The sequence below is a fragment of the Leucopleurus acutus genome (assembly GCF_964270905.1).
Source record: "Leucopleurus acutus genome assembly, chromosome: 11".
NCBI lineage: Eukaryota > Metazoa > Chordata > Mammalia > Artiodactyla > Delphinidae > Leucopleurus > Leucopleurus acutus.
The window spans coordinates 4,592,850-4,618,188 of record NC_139152.1 but is presented as its reverse complement, the minus strand read 5'-3'; the positions used below and the strand labels follow the sequence as shown (position 1 = coordinate 4,618,188).

General features: G+C 54.9%; 1 protein-coding gene across 1 annotated transcript in view; it reads left to right on the top strand.

Annotated features, from left to right (window-relative positions):
* Window positions 1–25,339, top strand: part of CRACR2A (calcium release activated channel regulator 2A) — a gene marked incomplete at both ends in the record, with an annotated part of 70,573 nt that overhangs the window by 29,334 nt on the left and 15,900 nt on the right. Inside the window, 7 exons of the mRNA XM_082850860.1 lie at window positions 3,348–3,443; window positions 4,796–4,983; window positions 10,676–10,747; window positions 13,535–13,580; window positions 15,798–15,904; window positions 19,150–19,468; window positions 22,835–22,967. Coding sequence (XP_082706986.1) covers window positions 3,348–3,443; window positions 4,796–4,983; window positions 10,676–10,747; window positions 13,535–13,580; window positions 15,798–15,904; window positions 19,150–19,468; window positions 22,835–22,967 — 961 coding nt within the window. The remainder of the gene's footprint in view (window positions 1–3,347; window positions 3,444–4,795; window positions 4,984–10,675; window positions 10,748–13,534; window positions 13,581–15,797; window positions 15,905–19,149; window positions 19,469–22,834; window positions 22,968–25,339) is intronic.

The window sequence follows — 25,339 nt, the reverse complement described above, 5'->3', positions numbered from 1 at the left end:
TGTCTCGTCCTACTAAGATGTAAGCCCCAAAGAGCAGGGATCTTTACCTGTTACGTGCTAATGTACCCTCAGCACTTCCATCGTGCTTGGAGCACAGCAGGCAGGCGTTCAACAAGGAGTTGTTGAATCAGTGAATGAATGAACGAGGAATCAGTGCAGAGAAGGATGCAGGGGCTTTACCAGCTGAAGCAGCCTGAAGCCTGGCTCGATGCTGGCTGCTCCCGAGACCTCCACGGCAAGCCTGCACGAACGCGACAGCCCGTGCCCCTCCACGCCCAGCAGCTCCCCTAAGGGGACCCTCGTTAGAGCCGATGCTTCCCATCCTTTCCCCTTGGAAACCTAGAAACTTTAATTCCCAAGACAACTCAAGTGCCACTCTTCTCGAATTCCACGGGGGAAAATGTAAAACTCACATTCCTGCTCTCAGTCAGGCACTCAGCCTTCCACCAAGCCCCGCCGTTTGTCTTGGGAGCTCAGAGCTGGTGAAATCCCTTCCTGTTCCAGGCGAAGCAGGATCCTTTCGGGGAACCTATTCGTCAGACGGAGCTTCAGGAAACGCCCTCTCATCCATTTTCGGATTATCCACTTGTCGGGTTCTCAGCGGAAACGTCTTGGATCTGAAAGGTGGCCCCCTGTCTTAGTTCGGGCCATTACAAAAATACCATAACCTGGGGGGCTCATAAGCAACAAACATTCATCTCTCACGGCTTTGGAGGCCGGAAGTCCAAGATCAGGGTGCCAGCGTGGCCGGGTTCAGGTAACAGCCCTGTCCCGGGTTGCAGGCTGCCAACTTCTCTGTGTCCTCACGTGGGCAAGCTGGCTCTCTGGGGTATCGGACAAGGGCACTAATCCCACTCTGGTGGGCTCTGCCCTCGTGACCTAATCGCCTCCCAAAGAGCCCACCTCCTTGGGGTTAAGTTTCAACGTATGAATTTTGAACATAGAGACCCCGTCACCGGCTTGCTGAGCTGCTGTCACATCGCTCCCCTGCTCCTTAAGGCAGGTGGGTCCAAACCAGCGTTTCACTTCATGCTGCCCATTATCCACACCACGCCCCGTTTCTTATCAGAGATGCCCTTCCAGCTGAGAGGGCGTCAGAATGCTTTCCAGAAAAAGCCGGTTGTGTTCTCCACCCAGAGCCCTCTGGAGGCTGGGCAGTATTTCCAGACCTCCCTCTTGCCTTCATTTTTAGAGCGCTAATGCGACCTGGCTGACCCCGCCCTCCCCCGACTTCCAGCCTTAGTGAAGGCGAACAGAACAGGCAGAGAGAACACGCATCTCCTCACCGAGCAGACCCTACGGGGGTGGGGGGGCTTCCGGGAGCCTCAGCCCTACCCACCCACCCCCCCCCCGCATCCCCTGCAATAGTAGACCCGCTCCCTTTACCCCAGTGGCTTTGTGCACAGAGGGGCCGAGTTCGGGGGGGGGGGGGCGGCATTCGGCCCCCTCCCCCCCACCATGACTACAAGTCAAAGGTCATAGCTAAGGAAAGATGCTGCTTCCAGAAGCAATAGGTGGGTCAACGCCTGGGGACTGGAACGGAAAGAGGTCGGGGCGGGGGTGGAAATTCCAGGGCAAATCTGCCCCAGTTGGGGGGTCTGACCCCGCTGCCGCACCCCACCCCCCAGCCCGGCTTCTCCCTTCTCAAGGCCTCTGAGCCCCAAACGCCTTTTAGGCTCAGCGCTGCGATGTATGCGTTTGCGTACGCGTGGGAGCCGTGAACACGTGTTCGGCCGTGCTGTGAAGCCTTGGGGCACGCAGGCGTGGCCTGGCCACCGTGTGAGGCTGGTGGTCCGCAGTTCATGACAGCGTGAGAGGCTGCACCCTCCGGCCAGGGCTTGGCGCTCGGCACCTCACTGGCCGTGACCCCCTCAGCACTCTGTGCCCGGCAGGGCCGCGAAGACGCTCCGTCTGGTCTTTGTGGGGCTGCCGGCATCAGCTGCTCGCCCCACCCCCAGCCAGTGGGGTGGACACGATTCCCTGCAGCAAACGTTGGGAGCAGAGGCTGCCTGGTCATACCCTGCCTCCACCGTCAGGTGTGGCTGACACGAGGACGGTCACGGGCTCCCCCCGAGCCCCGCTGACCTGTCCAAAATGGGCAGAGAGGGCTTCCCTGGTGGCGCAGTGGTTGGGAGTCCGCCTGCCGATGCAGGGGACACGGGTTCGTGCCCCGGCCCGGGAAGATCCCACATGACGCGGGGCGGCTGGGCCCGTGAGCCATGGCCGCTGAGCCTGCGCGTCCGGAGCCTGTGCTCCGCAACGGGAGAGGCCACAGCAGTGAGAGGCCCGCGTACCGCAAAAAATAACAAAAAACAAAAAAGTGGGCTGAGGAACGAGGTGGCGTCCCCAGATGAGGGGCTGAGGAAGAGCCCTGGGCTTTGACGGGGGCTGCTGCCCCCCTCACCTTGCTGCTTCCAGGCAGGGCTGCCCCCAGGGCTGCGTCTCACCACTGTCCTCCTTGGGGAGGTGTCGTTCCACGGCACGGAAAGCCCGTGGGGCTCCTGTGGTGAGTTCCATGGAGGCTGTGACGCTTTCTCCTCTTCCTACCTGGCCTGCGCCGCGGCCATGCCTCGGACAAGCAGAGAGCATGTTTCCCAAGAAACAGCGACATGGAAGGAAAAAGCAGGGAGGCTGGGCAAGGCAAGGGCTGGACCCCAAGTCTTCCACTGCCCACTCAGGGCCCTTACACCAGATCAGGCTCTGGTGAGTGTCAGGCATCCTGCCAGCCACACACTTTCCTCTTGTCCCACGACCAGGCCCCTTCCCGCTTGCATCACTGGGGTCTCCGCATCCCTGAGTGGGGAAGGCCGGTTCTAGGGCAGGAGGGAGGGGCTGTGGAGCTCACGGGAGAGACCCCCCCCCCCGGGGGCTTGGGAGCCCTCCGTCCCAGCGGGGACACAGCGAGGGCGTAGACCCGCCTGAAGGAGGAAGAAGTGGGGCCCCTGTGTTTTCAGGGGGAGGGCAGTTTAAAGGATTGAATGACTGCGCCCAACATGGACAGAATATCCCAGCCGGAAGGACATTCCATCTTCCAGTGGACAGACAGGAGCCTGAGGCCTGAGATTCCAGCTCAGCCCTTGTTCTGTTCCCCGTTCGGTACCGCCCACTAACCGACGCTGCCTCTCTTGTGAGAGGCGGTCATCCGACATGTCATACGTGGTGGGAGCTGGCGTCGTGCACACTCTCCATCCGCCAGGGCAGGCGGGTGACCAAAGCCCTGGGATGTTGTGGGAAGACCCCAAAGGATGGGCGGGCCCCTCCCTGCTGTTGAGCAGGTTCAAGGTGGGGGGAAAAAAGTCCCTCCCGGTGCATCTGGGCCTCACGTGTCCTTCTTCCTGGCTTGGCAGGACACGGAGAGGTTCCAGGCGTGCAGTCAGGAGCTGGAACGGAAGCTGTTCTCCAAGGAGCAGGAACTGGAACGGCTCATCCAGAAGCAGAAGCGGGTATGTCCGTGTCCGTGTCCTCAGAGCACCTGCCCTGCACTCCATCCCCTCCTCTGGCGCTTGCCCACTTTCCCTGCCATTCACTTAAGGAGTTTTTTTCTTAAATCTGAGAAGAACCATTTAGTTGTACAAAAGAGAGCATCTGAAATCACAGGTGATCCCAAGATAAAGCCTTTACTCTCCAATGCCTGGTGTTTAACTTGGAAAAAAATTGCCAAGAATTCTTCCAAGTATCCTCTGCAGGCGACGTGGTATAATTATGCCCAGGAGCCGCCAGAATGCCAAATCGTTACTTTGTTTCCTGCATCCTGTATGAGAGATAAGGGGGATGCTGCGGTACAGGGGTCACAGACACTGACATCTGGGGGGAGGCTGCAGACTGTGATGTCTTCCTGCCAGGAGGGCCAGGGATGCCTCCAGCTGTCTTCCTGTGTGCCCGTACAAGGTGCGTCAGCCTCCTTTGGGACAGTTGCCATCACCCTGCAGGGTGGATGCAGACACCAGATGCGCCCCTGATGCACCTGAGTCCCCAGAGACAGGCTGGGTGGTGTCCCAGGGTCCACCCACTGTGGCTGGGAGTGCATGGCTCAGGACCCCAGGGAGATGGGTTACCTAGGCAAACCTCGCGCCCGCAGCCTCGTCTCCAAAGCAAGGGGCTCGTAGGAGAGAGAGGCCCGGATGCCGCTTGGCCTCCTGTTTTGTTTTGTCTGGTGCTGGAAGGCATCCAGCCCTGGACAGACGCAGAGACATTGGTTCCATTTGAATAGAAAGGGATATTTTTAGCAGCACATTAAAATACACTTGAAGACACCCCCATGCTAAGGCTGGAGACGGTTCCAGTCCTCTGAGTACCCAACCTGTAGATTTCGGTTTCTCTCCTGCAGCAAGACGCTCTCGCTGCCAGCTGCCTCCCCTCCCCCACCCCCACCCCCGCCCTGCACAGTGTACCTGGCTTCTCCTCCTCTCTTTCCTCTTCACTATTATGCATTAAGTTCTTACCAATTAGATTTATCCCTCCAATGAATGATTGCCACTCGACTTAATTACTGCATGCTTGCCTGATTACTCAGGGGCCTCCTGAGAGTCACACACAATTCCTTGTTGTTGCTTCCTTCTTCGCTTACTGGCCACATTCATTAAACTGAATTTATCCTTCCTGCCTCCAGAAGTGTGTGCGTGTGCATTAAGGGGCAGGACAAAGCTGACTGAGGCTTGAGGGCAGTGAGGGGCAGTAGCATGGGTTCCCGCCCACCAGGTGGAGGAAGCAGGGCGCGGCTGGGAAAGGCCAGCCTGATGGGGGGGTGGAGCTCGCTCATCGCTCCCCTCTGCACAATGCCCCCGTTCCTTTCCAGCTGGAAGGCCAGTGCACCGCCCTGCACAACGACAAGCACGAAACCAAGGCTGAGAACACCAAGCTGAAACTCACCAACCAGGAGCTGGCCGGGGAGTTGGAGCGGACATCCTGGGAGCTGCAGGATGCCCAGCAGCAGCTGGAAAGCCTCCAGCAAGAGGCCCGAAAACTCCACCAGGAGAAGGAGATGTGAGTGTCACCCTTGTGCCCTCCAGATCCGTCCCCTGCTGTGAGCGCGTTAGCCCGCCCCCCAGACCCTTCTCCTTGCTCATAACATGGGGATGGGGCTCCTTGGTCCCTGGGACCTCTTCTAACCTTCTAGGATTCTGAGACTGTGAAGCAGACCAGTTCTGTGCCGAGCACTCCCTCGGATTGATGAGAAACGTACAGCTCATTCTCAGACAATGTATCATGTGATTAGAAAGACGTTATCCAGCCAACAAATAGGGGCAGTCTGGGGGAAAATTCTGAGTGAGTGGAACGACCAGACATTGACTGTCGTGGTTCGGAGACCTGGGAGAACAGGGTGGGCCGGGAAGACTTCCGAGGTCAGCACGTAGTTCGACAGGGCGTGTGACAGTGCCCTGGACACTTCACCCCAGCTCTGCCCATTGTTTTCCTTCCTCCTTTTCCTTCCTTTTTCAGCCTTCCTCTGTGTGGGCCCTGTGTGGGCAGCCCCACATCTCTGGGGACTGGTTTGCTGATAAACTAGGTGTCCAGCCATTGGGTTCGGCTTGCTGGATGGAGGTGCCCCTGGGAACAGTCCAAGGCTGCGTCTGCACCTGACCCAGAGAAGTCAGTGAGGAATCGGTCTCAGGAGTGTTAGGCTTTGAGAACAAGGGCTCTCTGAGGCCCCGGAATCTCACTTGCTTATCTGTTCACCCACGTACCAGTGCATTCACTGGCGGGTTCACATCAGCAACATTTGTTGAAAGCTACTCAGTGCTTTCAACACTGTCTTGGGCACTCAGCGTACCTCACTTACGTCGAAAATCTGACACTATCTCATTTGACCTTCTCAGCACCCTGATGTGCCAGGTACCATTGTTATCAACTCTAATTTATGGATGAGGAAACTGAGGTTCAGAGGTGTTAAGTACCTGTCCTGAGATGCTAAGTGCTGGACACACGCTGCTGACTCCCCACAGTGACAAATGAGTCAGCCGGGAAACTGTGCCCAGGGCTAGGACTGGCCACCCTTCACTCACTCGTTTGTTCGAGGACTCATGTAGTCATTCTGCAAAATCTGGGTGCCTGGTCCTGGGTGAGGGAAGGTATAAAGTCTGATTTCAAAGACAGGGCAGTCTTACCAATGCTTGACGTTTTACCTGTGTTGACTCTTTGTTCAAAAGCCCTGCCTCTGTCTGACGGCTGGCAAATCGTCGGTACCTCAACCTAAATCAAATTGTTCTGCTGGGGCTGCCCCGGTGGCGCAGTGGTTGAGAGTCCGCCTGCCGATGCAGGGGACGTGGGTTCGTGCCCCGGTCCGGGAGGGTTCCACATGCCGCGGGGCGGCTGGGCCCGTGAGCCATGGCCGCTGAGCCTGCGCGTCCGGAGCCTGTGCTCCGCAACGGGAGAGGCCACAGCAGTGAGCGGCCCGCGTACCGCAAAAAAAAAAAAAAAAATTGTTCTGCTGTCTGCCTCACGTGTGACGTCCTGTACTGTTTGGGAAGGATCTAGAGTGAGAGGGAGGGGATGTGTTTGGATTTGGAGTTTTACCCTAGGAAGACATCTCCAGTTGAAAAAGATATGTCTTCCCAAGCAGCTGGCTTAAAGTAACATCAACCCCTCCATTCAAGGCTTGGATGCCCGGTGGACGACAGTATATTTCATTGTAAACAAGCAAAATCGGTCCCTCCCCGTTGAGATCAGGTCAACTAGGTGCTTAACTTTATAAACAGAATTAAGGAGTCAGGCTCTTAAAATTCAATCAAGTCCTGAAAGCGACAAACATCTGAAAGGCACAGGCATGAGGCAAACGGAAATGAGCACCGGAGCCGGCCTAACGAATCACAGCGTGAGGATTAAAATCTTTCTGAAGTCTTATCTTAATTAAGCAAGCCCGACACACAATCTCTGGAGGCCGGGAATTGAAAAAGAGGGAAGGAGGGTTAGGAGGGAGAGATAAATGAGTCCAGAACCTTCGCGACTTTGTTTCAATAAGAAGCTTGCAGCAGCTGTGCAGCTGGGGAACCTGCTGGAGCCCAGGAGAACGTGTCTCGTCCAGAGCGGCCCGGAGAGAAGGGCAGGGAGAGGCTTAGCTTGTCCTCCATAGAGCAGGATCCCAGACCAGCAGAGCCGACAGGACCTTTGTGCTGGAAGCCACCCCTTCATTTCACAAATGGAAAACAAGCTCAGAGAGGGGTAGTGAGCAACTCGCAGCCACCCAGCTAGTGTCAGAAAACAAGGTCAGAGCCTCATCCTCCTGATACCCTGTGCTTCCCCGATGATGTCAGCTGCCGGATGCTGCTGGGAGGGGGGAGAGTGGGCCTCTAGATCAACAGACCCCGTCATGTATCAGCTGGAGTTCTGAATGGACAAAATGAATTTTCCTGTTCTCTGAAGATGCCCAAGGAAGGAGAACTAGATTTTAAAATCAGATAAAGAAGGAGCAGTCGAGCAGGGGAGACAATATAAAGATGAAGGTCGGCTGGAAGGCAACACCTCTATTTTGTTAATTAACTTGTATCTGGGGGAGAGGTGGTTTATGACAAGGCACGAAATATGGCAGAAAGAGGTTTGCCCCCCACCCCTGACTCCCAGCCTCCCGTCACCCAGAGGGCACCAGTCCTGGCTCCTTCCAGAGTGTTCTGTACATGTGCGCGCGCACACACACACACACACACAGGCGCACACACACAGACACACACCCACACACACACACATACAGACACACACCCACGCACACACACAGACCCCCCCACACACAAACACACACAGACACACACACAGACACACTCACACAGAGACACACACACAGATACACAGACACACGCACACACACAGACACACACCCATGCACACACACAGACCCCCACACACACAGACACACACACACAGACACAGAGACACAGACACAGATACACAGACACACACACACAGACACACACAGAGACATACACACTCAGACACACACGCACACACACAGAGACAGAGACACACACATGCACACACAGGCACAGACACACAGAGACACACACTCACACACACACACACACACACACACTCTTTACAAAGCGACAGCACACACAGTTCTACATTCGCCTGCATTTTCCACTTGACGGACCCTTTGGAGAACGCTCCATATTTCTTTCTTTCTCATAAAAACCCAGCCAACAGCCCTTCCCTCCCGCAGCCAGAAACCTCTCACCAGTTACCACCGCAAAATGGCAAGTTCTGTGCCTTTCGCTTCACTTGTTAGCCAGACACAAACTTGTAGAACATCTAGGTTAGAAGGACTTTCAAGGTCATTTTAGTCAAATATCCAAGTGTCTTTTTTTTTGCAGAAATGCTTTTCTATTTGTTAACACAAAAAATCTACCTGAATATACATACGTGTGCATGTTTAGACAGATGTGTGGCTACTAGACAAACAGACGTAGGTTTGCACCAATACATACCACATATGTGTGTGTAGTTGTGTGTGTGCACGGTGCCAAGGTCCCTGGTGCCTTGTAAGCAGGGCCAGAGGAAGCTTGGACTGAGGTCCTCTTGGTTGTGGAGGAACTGGCCACTCGGTCAGACACTGTGAGGACCCATTAGGTTAGGTCTCCGGTGTGAGTGTCTGTCCTCAGCGGGGAAGGCCCTCTGCTTTCGGCTGCCCCAGGAAGAAGCAGGACCCGGGATGGGGGTGGCGGAGCCCCAAAGCCCGACGCAGGTAACCTGAGCTCCCAGGGCGCCAGGCTGCGACCAGACAGCTGTGCTCACCTGGTGCCCTTCGGAGCAGAGTCCCAGACGGCGTTTAGGGACCCAGGTTGGATAATAGGGAAGACATTGTTTTCCCTCCAGTTGACATTAAATATAATTGGTAATAAAATGTTGGGAGTTTGCAGCTCTGCAGGAGCCAGAGAAGTTCTGTTACTGAATAAGCATTGTCTGAGGTGAACTTGGTATTTGAGACAGTCTGTTACTGTCGCAAAGTGACTTTATAATTCTGCTATAAAGGGGGAAACCCCACAGATACCGCTCAAGGAATAAGGCGATTGCGAGTCCTGTGGCCCCAGCAAGCTCGTGGTGACGTGGATGGGCTTTGCCAGGGGACCGTCCTTACGCAGCTCAGCCTGCGCACAGTCAAGGCAGCCCTGACGGCCCGTGGCAGTGACGCATTTCCTAGGCTGTGGCTTGGAAATACGGGACCCTTTGCCGTAAGTTTGGGGGAGATTTAAAATCTCTGAACTGTGGTGCAGAGCACAGAGGGAAGGATGGAAGCAGAACTGTGCAGTTAAGCAAGGTTTATTTTCCAACATCACCCCATTCTGCTTTTTTTTTTTTTTTCTTTTTTCGGTACGCGGGCCTCTCACTGTTGTGGCCTCTCCCGTTGCGGAGCACAGGCTCCGGACGCGCAGGCTCAGCGGCCATGGCTCACGGGCCCAGCCGCTCCGTGGCATGTGGGATCTTCCCGGACCGGGGCACGAACCCGGGTCCCCTGCATCGGCAGGCGGACTCTCAACCACTGCGCCACCAGGGAAGGCCTGCTTTATTCTTTTCCTTTCTTCTCTGAGTGGTGCTGGCTTCCTCCTAAACGTCCCTCCCCCTCCAGCTCTCTTCCTCCCTCCATCCCTGCCATCTGCCCTCCCCGCCCCTCCGTTAGCCCTGTCTCTTTTTTCTCTTCCCACTGCTGTTTGTTGACTGCACCTCCAAGCCAGCCACTGTGTCGAGGATACAGATGTAAACAAGGCACACACAGCCCCTGCCTCGCAGCCTGCGTTGCCCTCCAGCCACGCTGTGTACGTCTCAGCTTCTCTCTCCCCTTCCTCAAAACTCCTATGGTTGACACGCTCACACTGTGATGTAAATGACGGATTATGATTGATACACTAAATCTCTGCTTTGTAGCTAGAGATAAGAAATTTTAGTCAAAGAAATGAATGTGCAACAGTGGAAATTCCAGATCTCCGGGAACAGATTGGAGACTGTTGGGGGAAAGTGGGGAAAGAAAGATGGGTCTTCAATAGCTACTGCATACAAACTAAACCAGCGTGGGGGGGGACGGGGGGAGGGAGAAACACCAGCTCTGCTCTCACCCTCCGAGGCTGGGCTGGAGAAGAGTATTGATTCTGATTCCCTGACCTCTGGTGGGGGCGGGGCAGGACCACCGGGAGCCTGAGAAAACAGTGCAGTCATCATCAAGCTGTATCCTTGGGACAGGGAGTCGGGGGTCTAGATTAGGACCCTGGCTCAGGCCTGGGTTGCCAGGGAGAATTATCAAACCTACTTGACTATCTGTGTCTATAAAACAGGGATCGGGCTTCCCTGGTGGCGCAGTGGTTGAGAGTCCACCTGCCGATGCAGGGGACCCGGGTTCGTGCCCCAGTCCGGGAAGATCCCACATGCCGCGGAGCGGCTGTGTCCGTGAGCCATGGCCGCTGAGCCTGCGCGTCCGGAGCCTATGCTCCACAACGGGAGAGGCCGCGACAGTGAGAGGCCCACGTACCGCAAAAAAAAAAAAACCCCAAAAAACAGGGATCATTTCACCTTCCAAATAGGATGTCTGAGACGACTTGGTGAGACCTGGCTATAAGGCCTGCACGAGGCCATGCTCTCCAGAGGAAGGCCAGCCCGGGCACCACCTTCCGGGTCCAACTTCATCACTGCCTCGTGCCCTGGTAGCACCCCCTCCCCCCACATGTCACTCATCACTGCCATCTTGCATCCCCTGCAGGGAAGTGTACCGTGTCACGGAGAGTCTGCAGCGGGAGAAGTCAGGGCTCCTGAAACAGCTGGATTTCCTAAGGTGCGTCCGCATCCCAGAGCCTTGGGTGGGAAGGGGCACCCCCAGAGTCTCCCCTGCCTGCTGAGGGAGCACCCACATTTCCCTGGTCCCCAACATACTGTTGGACAACTGAGCACCACCTCTCCATTACGTTTGGTCCATTTACACAGTGTCCCAGCCCCCTCTCCAGTTGGTACCTCTGCAGGCAGGCGCTGCCTCCTCCTGCTTGGTACCTGGCATGGTACTTGTTCAGGTAGGAGGAGAACTGAGTTTATGGAGCGGCTAGTCCATGCCAGAGGTAGTATCTCCTTCATCTTCAACAAAACCTGGGAAGTAGGGCAGCTGTTAATACAGGGGTTAGCCATCAAGGAAGCTGATATCAGAGAGATGGAGTAATTTACCAGAGTGACCCGGACGCTCACGGCCAGAGCCGGAACTGAGTCCCCAGCTGGCTGGCGCTCTTTACTCTGCCGTGTTCTGTTCATGTTTGTTGAATGAGTAAGTGAATCACAAACAGAGCAGCAAGAAGGGCGTCCGGAGTGTCCTCAGCCTGTTACACTACCTGTAGATTCAAAGCTCACTGGTTTGGTTTGGATTATCCCCCCCCAAAACAACCAAACGCAAACGGGTGTGGGGAGAATGGAATGTCCAATTTTGCCTCTGAGCTTTCTAAGTTACTATACTTGCTGCCTGTCAAACACCTCTTGGGGAATAGTGATGAAATTTGGGTCCTGATTTTTAAAGTGCAGGTGGGTTTGAATTGGGTACCTTTTGAAGGTTTTTAGGTTGTTTTTTTTTTAATTTGAAAGCAAGGTAAGATCACTGCATCTGGCATCTTTGATGCCACCAAATAGAAAAGTTCTTCAAACCGAATGCATTTCAGATTTGTTTCCCTCAAGATGTGATTCCAAAGGCCAGGGAGATGGAAGTGGTTCTTAGGGGCCAAGTTTTAATCCCTGTGAGAGAAGGTGTGGATTCTCAGGAAGGCTTTAGAGAAGGCAGAGAATAAGATGTACAAGAACGAGTTTGGTTGGGTTTTTTCCCTTTTTTCTATTGTACTTAGAAAAAAATACAGAGGCAGATTCAGTGTGAAGGCGCAGGGGAGGATGACGAGGCAGCACTCTGCCAACACTTGGGGGTCTTTTTCATGGAGACCAGCATCTGTGCAGAATCCCAGCCTGAACCTTGCTGTGCTGTCGCCTGGTCCCCGAGCCAGCTGGGGAGAGCCCGGATGTGGCGGGAGAGCCCACGGCAGACTCTTCCTCCACAGTGAGATCTCCGGGTAGAGACAGAGAGCCGGGGGAAATGGGCATCAGGGAGAGACAGAGAGAGCTGGGAGCAGGTGGGGTGGGAGGACAGCGGGAATTGTTGGGGGGGGGGGGATCGGGACCATGGCCGGGGTGTGACCCAGTGGCGAGGGGCTGCCGTCCTAAGGGAAATGGGGGCACATGGAAGCAGTTTCAGGGCGCTTGGTAGGAACGTGCACTTTGGAGCTGGATCTGGTTCCAGAATCAGCCCAGCCCCTCATCACCTGTGCAACCTTGAGCAGTTGTCAGCAACCTGGACATGCCTGTGTCACAGGCTTCCTGGGAGAATTGGGTGACTGGTGCGCGGCCGTCGCTACAGAGCCGTGACATGAAGGACAGAGGACACATGTGCAGAGCAGAACATTCCCTTGCCTATCGGAGCCTCTGCATGGAGATGCTCCAGGAGACAAGAGACGAAGGCGTGGCTCCCCAACTTCCCAAAGAGTTGTTTCCATTTACACTCGGCCGTCTCCCTTTCCCAGCCTCGCATTCTCAACCCTCCACCAGGCTTTTTCTCCCCCTATTCCACCGAACGTGGAACCAATGACCTCCACGTTGCTTAAAATATGGGCCAGTTCTCAGGGCCCCATCCTGTCCCCAGCACATCACTCTTAGCCCAGCGTTTCTAGGGCTCCTTTTAAAACTCGAGTCGGGTCAGGACACTCCTCGGCCAAAGCCCGCCCCCCCATGGCTTCATATCTCATTGGGATAAATTCAGAGTTCTGACAGTGGCCCACAGGCAGGGGATGGCAGGTCCCCACCTCCCCCATCTTTCCTCTGACCTCGCTCTGAGCATCCGCTCCCTCGTTTCCGTTCCACTGGTTGCACACCACGTGTCTCCCAACCCCAGTCCCTGCCCTTGCCGTTCCCTCTGCCTGTGGTGCTCTCCCCCATCCCTGCTGGGCTCTCTCCTCCGCTCCCTTTAAGCCCCTGCTCCGATGCCACCTCCTCAGTGAGGTCTTCCCTGACCACCCTCCATCTCTGGCCCTCTTTATACCCCTTCTTCCCCACTTTATTTTTCTCAACAGCAATGAAATACAAATGCCCTGGGGGCAGGAACTTTTTCTTCCATTCCTTGGTGTAGCCCTGACAGCTGGAGCAGTGCCCGGCACACAGTGTGGGCTCAGGGAGAACGTGTGGCACGCAGCCACACATGCACTCATGAATGAAAGGTTTAGAGGAGGGGGGGGCCACAGCAAGTTCAAGGCGGAGCTGGAACACCTGGTCAGCTCTGTGGAAGGCTCCGTTCGTGATCAGATGGACCAATGCAGGATCCTGAAGGGCCCTGGGTGTCACAAGGCCATTCTGTGTATCCCCCTGCCTCTGACCTGACTTATACACAATTACCCTTAGCCACAATCACTAAGGAAAGCGGTTCCGCGCCCTCCCCGGGCCTTCCATGCCCGGCCTTCCTCTGTACCCATCTGACCGTCAAACAATGCTATTGGATCTGTTGACTGCAAGCCCCATGTTTGAATAGATTCCCCTTTTCCATCCACAGGGAAAGGAACAAGCATCTTCGGGATGAACGGGACATATGTTTTCAGGTAATTGGCCAGTGCCCCCTCCCCTGGGGGAAGACGAAGACTGGGGTCCAGTGGCAGCCAGACCTGCACTGGGACTGGCCCAAGAAGATCCTGAGGCTAGGAATCTGGTCACTCCTTTGTGTGGGCAGGACGGTGGCATAAGATTTTTTGAAAATAGTAAAAATTCAGGTTGACCTATAGGGTCATAGTGTGTTAATTTCCCGTGAAGTGACACACTTTCCTCTTGGCATCACGAGACCAGGATACTTGGGAGGGTCCCACATTTCTTGGATGTAGAAATGATCGTACCATCCATGAGACGGTGCAGTTGAAATGGCACCATGACTTTTAAACCAAAATGCTCAGTTTTTTTCTTCATTAACATTTTGATCGCTTGATGAAAATTTTTCATTTTTACACACTGTCATAGAAAGAATTAAAAATGTATATTTCGGGCTTCCCTGGTGGCGCAGTGGTTGAGAGTCCGCCTGCCGATGCAGGGGACCCGGGTTCGTGCCCCGGTCCGGGAAGATCCCACATGCCGCGGAGCGGCTGGGCCCGTGAGCCATGGCCGCTGAGCCTGCGCGTCCGGAGCCTGTGCTCCGCAACGGGAGAGGCCACGGCAGTGAGAGACCTGTGTACCGCAAAAAAAAAAAAAAAAGTATATTTCACCATTTACATAGTTGATTTTATGTACAATTTTTTTACCCTATGGGGACCGATGCTTCTCTGACCCTGAGTGCCACAGTTACATACTTTCCCAAATAGCACGAAAATCCTGTATTTATTTAAAGAATTTCACTTCCGGCTGCGTTAAACAGAATCTAGGATTTCTCATTCCCCTAACATCCTCCCCTTTAGACCGTAGCTGTGGAAGCCGTGAAGGGAAGAAAAAGGCAGGCAGGATGGATTGATGTGACATTCTGATTTTCAGGATTATCGCACGGTGAATTTCACGTGTGTCCTCGGGCAAATCGTTAGCCTCCTTGGGCCATGACCCCCATCATCACATGAGGAAAGAGAATCTCTATCCTTTTTTCCATACTGTAGGGATTTTTGTGCGTGTGAAAAACTCTTGGAAAGGAAGGTCTTGCGCTGGACTCTCAGCTGTTCAGTGCCCTAAATGTGGTCAGTACACGGCAGCTAGCTTGCCCCGGATTCAGTGCAACCTAGTTTATAAGTGCAGATCCTTTAGGGACCTTGTACATCACAATGTCTTCTACCACTGGCTGTCAGCAACATGTCTCTGCCGCCCACCTATGTGTACTATCAGAGCAAGGCTTAAGCCTACACATGTTTGTTTGATGGTGGTAATGGTTATAATTGTTTAAGAAGTAACACCGAATTTATTTTAAAACTTCCTAACAAATGTCACCTTAATCCCTTGACCTGGCTTCCCTTCACCTGCCAAGCTCATTCTGCTTTGAGAAGGGAATGGAATTAAGGGAGTAAGAACCCTTGTGGGGAATGGAAGAAAGAGGGATAAAATCATGTTCATGCCGAATCACAATTAAAGATTAATTTGGGATCACAGCCATACCTGCGGGGGCCCTGGGGCACTGCAGCCCCTCCTTCTTTCAGGAAGGATCTCTAGGAACCACGGGGCTGGCTGGTTAATGAGAGATTCTTCCTGTGATCTAACCCCCCCTTATCTGGAAGACCTCTGTCAGGGGAGCCCTGGCGAGGCAGGTGTAAGCCCCCCACTCCACCCAGTCTGTCCATTGCAGATACGTGAGCAATTTACCTACAGCCAGCCTACTTCCCCAAAAGATCTGAATACCCTGTCCTAGCTTCGTAGCTGTGGACAAGGCTCTGGGTTCATTGCCCCTCCTATCTGGGGGTTTGGAAATAAAGAGGGATTGAAACCCCACTGCAGAAGGTGTGTGAGTTAAAGATGCACAGGGTTTTTTCTGCCCATACATGTTTTTCCTGTGCACCCCACATTTAGCTTGTCCTCTTGCAAATTAGCACTACTCCTGGGGAGGGTAACCTGGCAGACCCCAGGCTCGAAACTTTGATTAGCTTATTAGATGGGAGATGGAGGGATTGTGGTGAGAGATGGCAGCAGAAGGGAAGAGTGGGTGAAGGCTAGCTCGCAGGGAGCCCAGGCCATCGCTTGCTTCCCTTAGAGTTTTATTTGAAGCCTGTCCTATGAGGTGGGGGAATTGAGTCCTTTTCTGCTCCAACGTTGGGACAAATCAGTAGGCGTGGATCTGAGGGCATTTTGTGTTTCTACAGAAAGACAAGGCAGCCAAGGCAAACACAGCTGCTTCGAAGGCAAGCCAGAAGCAGCGATCTGGCTCTGTGATCGGCAAATACGTGGATGGCGGAGGGACGCTCAGAAGGTAAGGCGTCCCTGCTGTGCTCATTCATCACCTGTTCCTTGGTCTTGCCAGGTTGCGAGCAGGCTCTGAGCCCAAGCTGAGTGCAGATTGGCCCTGGCGGGAAGCCTGGGGTCAGCCACTGTCGCTCCCCTTGAGTCTTGGAGGACGCGTGCCTTCCTGTTCTGACACCTAGGTGCAGGGCAAGCACTTAGGACAGGCCGTTCCTGCCAGGGGGCGCTGAAGAGGGGCTGCAGATCAGGGGAGGGACAGAGGGGTCAGAGAGAGGGAGGGAGTGGCTGCTGGGCGGGCTCTGCTGTCTGTTGAGCAGAACGGATGCTCTTGGTTTTCCAGGGACAGGACTGCGTGAGTCTGAAGGGTAATTAGAGTGTAGTATGGAATCTCCAATCGTTGAAGTCCTTTACAGATGAGAACGGGGCCTGTACTTGACGAGACTCCTTTCAATAATTCATATTTAATTAACTCAGGGATAACATGCTTGGTTGTTGTTGGACAGCACACGATTGCATTTAAGTCCCCAGAGGGGTGGCCTGTTGCTCCCCGAAGGAGGCACGCCAGCCTCCCTCCCCTCCCCCTGCCCTGTCTTCTCTGGGGCACGTGCTTCTTCCCATGGATGTGGCCACAGAGAGCTGGAGGCTGCCAGATCCCCACGTATCAAACCCGGGGCGAAGTGTGTGAACCTGCTCATCCGGGAGACCCTGGGGACAGCAAGCGTGAAATAGACATGCCAAGCGGAGGTGCCCTGGGGATGTCAATCCGCTGACGGCTCAAGACCTTGAACCTGACCATCGTGACCTCCTCTTCTAAATCGCTGAACCAGGAGACACAACATGGGAGCGAGATTCCTGCATCAACAGTTCACCTGTTGGTTCCTCGGAATGGAATATGTGCTTCCAACAAGCAGAGACCGATTGCCTACTCTGTACCTGACATTCTCTGAGTTCTGGGAAGTCTCCAAAGATCAATTAGACACGAGGCCTGCCCTTAATATCCATTACTGAGTGCCTGCCCTGTGCAAGACTCAGTGCCGTGTGCTGGGGATACGGAGTGAACAAAATAGACCCCATCTCTGCTTTCATGGAGCTTATAATTGAGTGGAGGACACAGACAATAATTGATGAGTAATCGATAAATTGCAAACCCCGAATTCCCATGCAGACTTTGTCAGAGGTGACTGCTGTCTGCCGCTGGTGCATAGCAAAAAGGAGCTTAGTCATGCTAAGCTGAAGGTATTCTGGAACGCAATAGTGCTTGAGAATTTCCCAAGTAAGAAGCTTTTGCCAAGAAACGCTTCATTTAGGGTCATTTCAGTGTCCATTTCTTTTCTAGTTGCAAGGCCTTTGAAAAGCCATGCTCTGCATCTGTGCGCGTGCATACATGCCCACAACACGTGTTCACACATGTGCACTCGTGTGTGTGAGCAGAGTGAAAGCAGATGGGAACACTAATTGTGTGCCGAAGTGGCTAGGCACTTAGTAGGCTCGTCAGAATGTAGAAGAAATTTGTTAGAAAGGTGGCAGTCAGTTTCTGTAAAAAGCTGATTTTATAAATAAGTGTAAGGGTCCTTGAATTGCTACAGACCCTTTATTTTATATCAGGGCATCCAAGCTAAGTCAGCACTTCTGTGAGCAAGTGCTATGCCTTCATTTATCGTAGAGTGTCCGGAGTTCAGAACAGTGATACACGCATTTTTCCCTCCTTTTTTCTGTTTTTGGTCCTTAGGGGCCAGAAATGCTAGGAGCGGGGGGGCGGGAGTTGGGGCAAAGTGAAGGGGCTTTCCCTGTGCTGCATATTCTGTGTCCGTCGCCCACTTCCGCCTCACCACCGCATCCTGCTCGATTTTCTAGTTCTCGAGTGTGTGTGTGTGTGTGTGTGTGTGTGTGTGTGTGTGTGTTTCGATTCTGGACTCAAGTTCCTCCCCGTAAAACAGTCCTCAGCTTGACTTGTTCATAAAGGCCTGAGAGGGGGCTGCACCAGGAGGGCCCGTGGGGCCTCTGCTCACAAACCTTGGGGACACAGCCCGTGCCCTGGACCCACGTCTGGTGCCCGAGTGCTGCACACCCCCCTGCTGCTTCTCCTTGTTCTGGTTGCTCAGGTGTTTCTGGAAGCAAACGTGCACTCAGGCCTCTGAGGCCACTCGCTCCTGATCCTAAGGAGAAAGGAAGGAGAAGCAGGTGGAGGGCTTCCTTCCCACCCTGAGCTGGTGGTGGACGCTGGCCGTGCCGGGGTCCCTCCCAGAGCAGTGGTCCCCCTTGCCTGCATCCCCGAGGGCTGCTTCCCTAACGGGTCTGGCTTCTGCACTGGCTTACTGGGGAGGTGGGCAGGGCGGAAGGGTGAGGAAACAGGCCCGGAGAGTTGGTGTCTTACCTGGGGACACACAGCTGGTAAGGGCTGGCATGGGACCAGGGCAGAGGCCACCGCCCTTTAACCCAGGAGGCTTTGTGTCCACATCTGTTGTGCTTCTTTCTTCACACTTTGCTTCTCCTTTGTGGCCTCCCACAGTCTGGGACAGCGCAGTGAGTGTGTCATGACTGCTCTGGCCCTGCTAAGCTAAGCGCTCCACGAGGGCGGGGCTGGTGCACCTTCACCTTCACCACCTTCACCTTCACCACCTTCACCTTCACCACCTTCACCTTCATCATCACCTTCACCACCTTCACCTTCATCACCTTCATCACATTCACCTTCACCTTCATCACCTTCGCCTTCACCTTCATCACCTTCACCTTCACCACCTTCACCTTCATCATCACCTTCACCTTCATCACCTTCATCACCTTCACCTTCACCACCTTCACCTTCACCTTCACCACCTTCACCTTCATCATCATCTCTTTCACCTTCATCATCACCTTCATCACCTTCACCTTCACCTTCATCACCTTCGCCTTCATCACCTTCACCTTCACCTTCACCACCTTCACCTTCATCACCACCTTCACCTTCATCACCTTCATCACCTTCACCTTCACCTTCACCACCTTCACCTTCATCTCTTTCACCTTCATCATCACCTTCATCACCTTCACCTTCACCACCTTCACCTTCATCATCACCTTCGCCTTCATCTCACCCTCATCATAAGGACATTGAATGAATGAGCTAAACAATGCTGGTCTGGTTTTCCCTTTCTTGGTTCCTCTCTGCCCCCAAAAGGTGTGCTCCTCAGCTCTCTGTCACAGACCCCCAGCTTCCATTCTGATACATTTTACAATATTCTACCCACTCTTCATTCTTCTCCAAAACAGCCAGTCAGAGGAGGAGGAAGATGTGTTTGGCATCCTGCGGAGGAGAAGCTCCCTGGGCCTGAGTGGGCACCCCCTTACAGAAGAGGGGCCGGGGACCGGGGGTCTGCTCTCCCGGCCGCTCCACAGAATCATCTCCATTGAAGAGGACCCGCTGCCCCAGCTGCTGGGGGGCGGCTCTGAGCAGCCACTGGGCCAATGCCTGGAAGAAGGGGAGGCCTCCGACCAGGGGGCGGAGGGACAAATCGGGCCGTCCCGACCTCTGGAACTCATGCCTGCGTCTCCCCGAGGGCAGCCCGTCGGAAAAGAGATCCCGTCTAAGGTAAGGGTGCATCCCTCACTGGCTTGCAGGTCACCCTGTGCCTTGTCCCTCGAGTGTGAGCCCAAGAGCCCCAAGGCCACTCAGGAAGCCAGGCTCAGCAGGCCTGGTGACGCAGCAAGTTTGTGTCCCTCGGGTACCACCCTTCTCTGCTCTGCCGAGTGTCATGATGGAGACCCGGGGGTCTGGGGACACTCTCCTAACAACTTCTGTTGTTGGCCCCTATGTGTTTTGTTCTGATTCAGATTCTGCATTTATAGAGTAGGACCGAGCCTCTGCTGGGCAATTAGCGTCAGCTATCCCACGCTTTAAAATGGTCCGTTCTGTAACCGCCCCCTGCAGGCCAGTCCCTGCGGGGGAAGTCTGCGCACCATCGCTTTTCTCTCGGTTCCCGGCAGTGTGACGCTGCACTCCCACCCTCCATCCCCGCGCCCCCTACCAGCTCTCCCCGCTGAGTTCCCCGGGAGAAGGGGGCCGCGCGGACCGTCCTCCTCTGGATCACAGGTGATACTCCTTACCTTGTTTGTGACCCAGGCCTTGGAACTGGCCCCTCAGCCCTCCCCCTGCCCGCCGCCGGACCCTCTAGAACAGTTCCCTCACCCTGTGGCGGCCTTCAGAGCTGAGCGGTCCGAGTGAGGCGTTGGCGTGCGTGCCAGTGGGCCCTCTCCAGCCCCTGCACGGGGACTTCTTGGCCTCGGTTATCATTCTTGGGCCTGGATTAAGATTCATGCCTACAAACCACTCCTCTGCAGGGCCCTTGGTGGGTGGGGCAGCCCCCCTACACCCCCTTCTACATCCCCAAAGTGGACAGACTACACTTGCTGGCAGTGGGCACAAATGGGGCTTTAAATACCCCACGATAGCCCCCCAAATGTGAAAGAGGTGTTAAGAGGGCCACGGGAGATGGGGTGAAGGAAGAGGCTGAGCGTCCGTGTCTGCCGTGGCACCTGATCCTTGCGGTTGTTGGATGACGGGCATCAGAGATCTGTTCTCCCCTCAGGCGGGTGGGGAAGTAGAGCACAGAGCGAGGAGGCCCACCCAGCCCGCAGTGAGGGGAGCCCAGCCTTCGCACCCACCGCTCTGCAGCCCCACCGGCTGCACCGGGATGCGGTGCTGTTTAGCTGGGACAGAAGCTGCAGCAGAGAGGAAGTGCGTCTGCTGGAAGCCAGTCACACAGCAGCCTCCACACAGGGCCCCTTGCAAGGCCGCTGAGCCATCAACTGGTACCAGCTTTCGGGGAAGTAGTTTGATAATAGGAATCAAGAACTTTAGAAGCCCGCCTCCTTTGAACCAGCCGTCCTACCTCTAGCAACCTTTCCTAAGGAAATAACCAAAACCAGACAAAAATTAATCCAAGAAGGTAAGTGCATAAGAGCAAATAATTGAAAAAACAATAGGGACATAAATTAGACTATAGTAATTTAATAGAATGTTATAGTGCTATTAAAAATCACATTTTTGGAAAACTTCAGTGACTCAGAAATATTTATATATAATTCAATAACATAGGAACAAATAGAAAATTATACATAAATTTATATTATATATAATAATATAAATAAAGTATACATAGTATCTCAAATTTCTCTCAAAAAAACATATATTGATTCATCTATATAAAAAAAGCCTGGAAGAAATGTATCCAAATAGGAATAGTGACCATTTCAGGGTTGGGGGGTAAATTATGAATAGTCATTAATTTCCTCTCTGCTAAGTTTCCTAATTTTAGAAATTAGTATGTATTACTTTCATTTTTTAAAGCTTTAAAAAAATAAAAACAGTGGTGGGAAGGAGAATGAGAACAGATCCCCTGACTCGCCAGTGGAGGGAGCCTTTCTCCAGCCCCTCCCCACAATGTTGTTGTCTCACTGTCGTTCCCGGGCAGGTGGATTGTCCCCCAGGTTAAGGGCAAGAACTGGAATAGCTTCGCTGCTCCTGTGAGGTGGGTCCTTCCCCAAACTGAACCATCACCAGGTTGATCATATCCTGTCTGCGAATAAGTGTCCTGCCACAGGCGGGGGCCAGGGTGAGGGGAGCACAGAGAAGGTCCGCCACTGTGTCTGCAGCCAAGACCATCTCCTCCCACCGGCCCCGGGCCTGGGGTGGGCCAGTGGCTGCACTGAGCTTCGGTCTCAAACAAAGGACAAACGGAGCATGAGCCTGGCGAGAGTGGTGCTTGTGCATGCAGGAATAAAGAAACTGGGGCCAGGGCAGCGTTTCTGAGTGTGGGTTTCTCTTTTTTTTTTTTTTTTAAGTTGGGTTTAAGTTTCTGTAATTGACCTTGAATTCCCTCCTAAGTACAGCATGGAATTGATTTCTCCCCAAAAGGCTGTTAATGGCTTTTCTCTGAAATTCAAGTACTGCTAATATCTGCTGCTACTCCGCTATAGTATTTGCTCGGTGAGAGGAGCTAATTCCCCCCAAATCCACTTCCAAATAGACTCTAAAAAGCCTCCTCATCTGGCCTGGCAGTGCTGGGGGAGCACGCGGCTCTCTGGACTTAATGACCCTTCGGAGGAAGGGCCCTGTGCCGGTCCTCACTCTGCCTCTCACTCACCCAGCATCCTGGAGCAAGTCCACCTCCCGCTGGGCCGTACACGCCAGAGTAACAGGCGGGCCAGTTCCCAGTCTGTCCCGCTGCCGGGTGGAGAAGGACCACCATGACTGTGTTCTGGAACGTTCTTCCCGTAGCCTGGCATCTTGGAATTTCCCAAGTTACAGAGTGGAGACTGCCTTGCCTTATTTCCAGGGCAGACAGGGACCCTAGATGGAAGGTGAGCTGGGACAGAAGGGCAGCATGCAGGGAGGCGAGCGTGTCCTCCATCCGGTCCAGGCTTTCAGTGACGGGGCAGAAACGAGAGGCCCGACCCCAGCCTGGGATGCCTCTGCCCCCGAGTTATAGATAAGCCTTCTGTATCTTCTATATCTCCCCTTCCCCTTCAAACACTCCACCTTGTCCTCCCCACCCAGCCCCTGCAGAGAATCTCTGCTTCCTCCTTAAGCCCCAGCCCAGAGCCCCCCCCCCGCACCCCGAGCCCCTTGATTCCTGGTCCGTGCTCTGGGCACTCGGAACGTCGTGCCGTGACTATGTGTACACGTGGCTGCCTTCCCTGCACCACGTGCCCGGCCCAGCGCAGGGCCTGCGGCGCAGCACGTGGGCAGCAGTGGTGGTGGAATGAAAGTCTCTCTTCCCGCTGCTGAAGCTGGAAGGAGCCTTGGTGCGCCGAGCCCGAAGCTTCCTGCATCTGAGGCCCGAGCAGCCTCCCCGGTGCTGGTGCAGGTCCCTCCCTGGACACCGCAGGGACAGGTCAGGGGCAGGGGTGGCCGGCGGCCGTCCCAGCATTTGACCCTGCTGTCTGTCTTCCACAGGAGGAAGGCTCTGTGTCCACCCCAGACCGGCTCTTCAAGGTCGTGTTTGTGGGCAATTCCTCCGTGGGGAAGACGTCCTTCCTGAGCCGGTTCTGCGATGGCAAGTTCTCCCCGGGCTCAGCAGCCACCATGGGTGAGTTCTCGGCCCTGGGCTGGACCCCAGCCCACCTCTGGGAAGGGGCGGCTGTGAGAAGGGTGCCCAGGGAGGCACTTGGAGCCCCGTAGGAGGGGCTGAGGGCTGGGCTGGTAGGCGAGGCCCCCCTCTGCCTGGTGCTCGACGGCTGTGGGACCACGAACGGTTCCTATGCCCACGATGAGGGGCTCTGAAGTTAGCAGAGATGGACTTCCGGCCCTTTGTCCCCTCTCTGAGCCCGTCTGTCTTCAATCATCCCATCCCCACTTTCTCTGTGTATGTGTGTGTGTGTGTGTGTGTGTGTGTGTGTGTGTGCGTGCGCGTGCATGCACACTTGTATAGACGGGCAGGACGGAGGACAGTGCTCTGGGGGCTCCTTTTACCCATCAAATCTCCTCATCTTGCATCCCGGGCCTGCTGGGTAACAGCTGGAGTCCACTGTAGACACTCGTTAAGCTCAGCTACTGATCAGGGTTTCATGCGCCTCCATTATTATCTCGGTAATTCTGTATTTAGACAGGAGCCTTTGCCCCTTCACCCAGAGGTGCTCCTTGCATTGGAGTGTGTGGGAAGACGCAAGGGCACATTGACCTTTTAGCTTCTCCCCAGGTGAATCACTCGAGCAAAAAAGAATGAATCCTCTGGGTGCCTCCTATGTGCCATTTAACCACGCTAAGTCAGCTGTATTAAAAATACAGTGCGGGCTTCCCTGGTGGCGCAGTGGCTGAGAGTCCGCCTGCCGATGCAGGGGACGCGGGTTCGTGCCCCGGTCCGGGAAGATCCCACGTGCCGCGGAGCGGCTGGGCCCGTGAGCCGTGGCCGCTGAGCCTGCGCGTCCGGAGCCTGTGCTCCGCAACGGGAGAGGCCACAGCAGTGAGAGGCCCGCGTACCGCAAAAAAACAAAAACCAAACGAACTAACAAAAGTACATTGATATGATCTGAATATTTACCGTGGGTTTTGATATTTATCATTTCCATCTGTCTTCCCAACAACCCTGAAAGGCAAGCACTGCTATCAGCCCAATGGACAGACCAAGACGCTGAGGCCCGGAGACAGGTCCTCATTCCCACCAGCTGGCCGTGCTGATACTGGTCCCCCCGCAACCCCACATGCACCTCTGCTGTCCCAGCCCACTGCCTCCCTAACAATATTGCGCTGTGCGTGCTCAGAGCCCAGCTTCTGCCACAGGAGGCGGGCAGAGGCTAGCACAGGCAGGGGAGGCCGCTAAGGTCCAATGGGGCATCGGAGGCCCCGGGCCTTCATCTCAGCGCTGCCACCGACCGGCTGTGTGACCTCGGGAGGAGGTGTTTCCTTGTCGGCTTCAGTCTTTCCTCACCTGAAAAAAATGAGAGATTTGAACCGGGCCAGCCAAGACTGCTTCCAAGCCCAGGGCTCTGTCCAGACCACCTCTGACCCCTGGAGGCCTCACAAGCTGGCCCTCCAAGACAATCCGAGACAAACTCTCCTGCCCCAGAGCCTGCCTGGGGAGAGTCTGGTCTCTTCCTCCAGGATAACCTGAACGGGCCGTTCCTTCCAACTTTCTTCCTACAGATGGGTCTCTTCCCACGACTGTAGGCGCCCTGTTCTTACTGCTGAGCCTCTGCAGTTTCCAAATCCGGAGCCCCCTCCTGCCCCACCCCCCGCCCCATTCCACCCAGAGACTGGGTGCATCCCACGGTGAGAATCGGGACTCTGACGGGAAGACGGCTCAGAAGAGCCTGGCCTCGTGCGGCTGGAAGGGATGGCTAGGAGTGACCCCCGTGTGCCGAGTGTGGTGACACAGGAAACAGCGGCTGCAGAGCTGGACTGGCCCTCCCTGGAGCGTTCCATGGGGAGGCCCCAGAACCTGAGGTCACAGCTCGGGCGTAGGCTGTGGGGGCAGGGGAGGGATGCTGTACCCCCAGGGCGGCCCTCCGGCAGTGCACCTGATGCCTCTCCTGTTGGTAAAATCAGGGAATCGGGGTCTGCTTACACCTCCAACTGATGCCCCCGAGATGGAAAGCTCTGAAAAAGAGAAAATCAGACTGATTCGCACTCCCCAGGAGGCCAATTATGGAAACACCTACAATTTAGGAAGGGAAAAATATCGAAGTCCCCAAATCGGGGCGCCCTCCATCGAGCTGCGCAAAACGGGCCAGAGCAGCAGCTGGAATTAGCCTCCCCGGCACACGCGCCGGGCGCTGATGCCACACCAGCCGCCCGGAAGATGCTCCCTTTAAAGACACAGGTGAGCCACCGAGTCCTGGGCTCCCGGGGCCCCAGCAGGCCAACCCCTGTGGAGCACAGCAGCCCTGGACCCTCAGCACAGCACCAACAGGGGCGCGGTGGTGCCTTAACGCTCTCCTCCATCACCGAAGGGACTTCCCGACC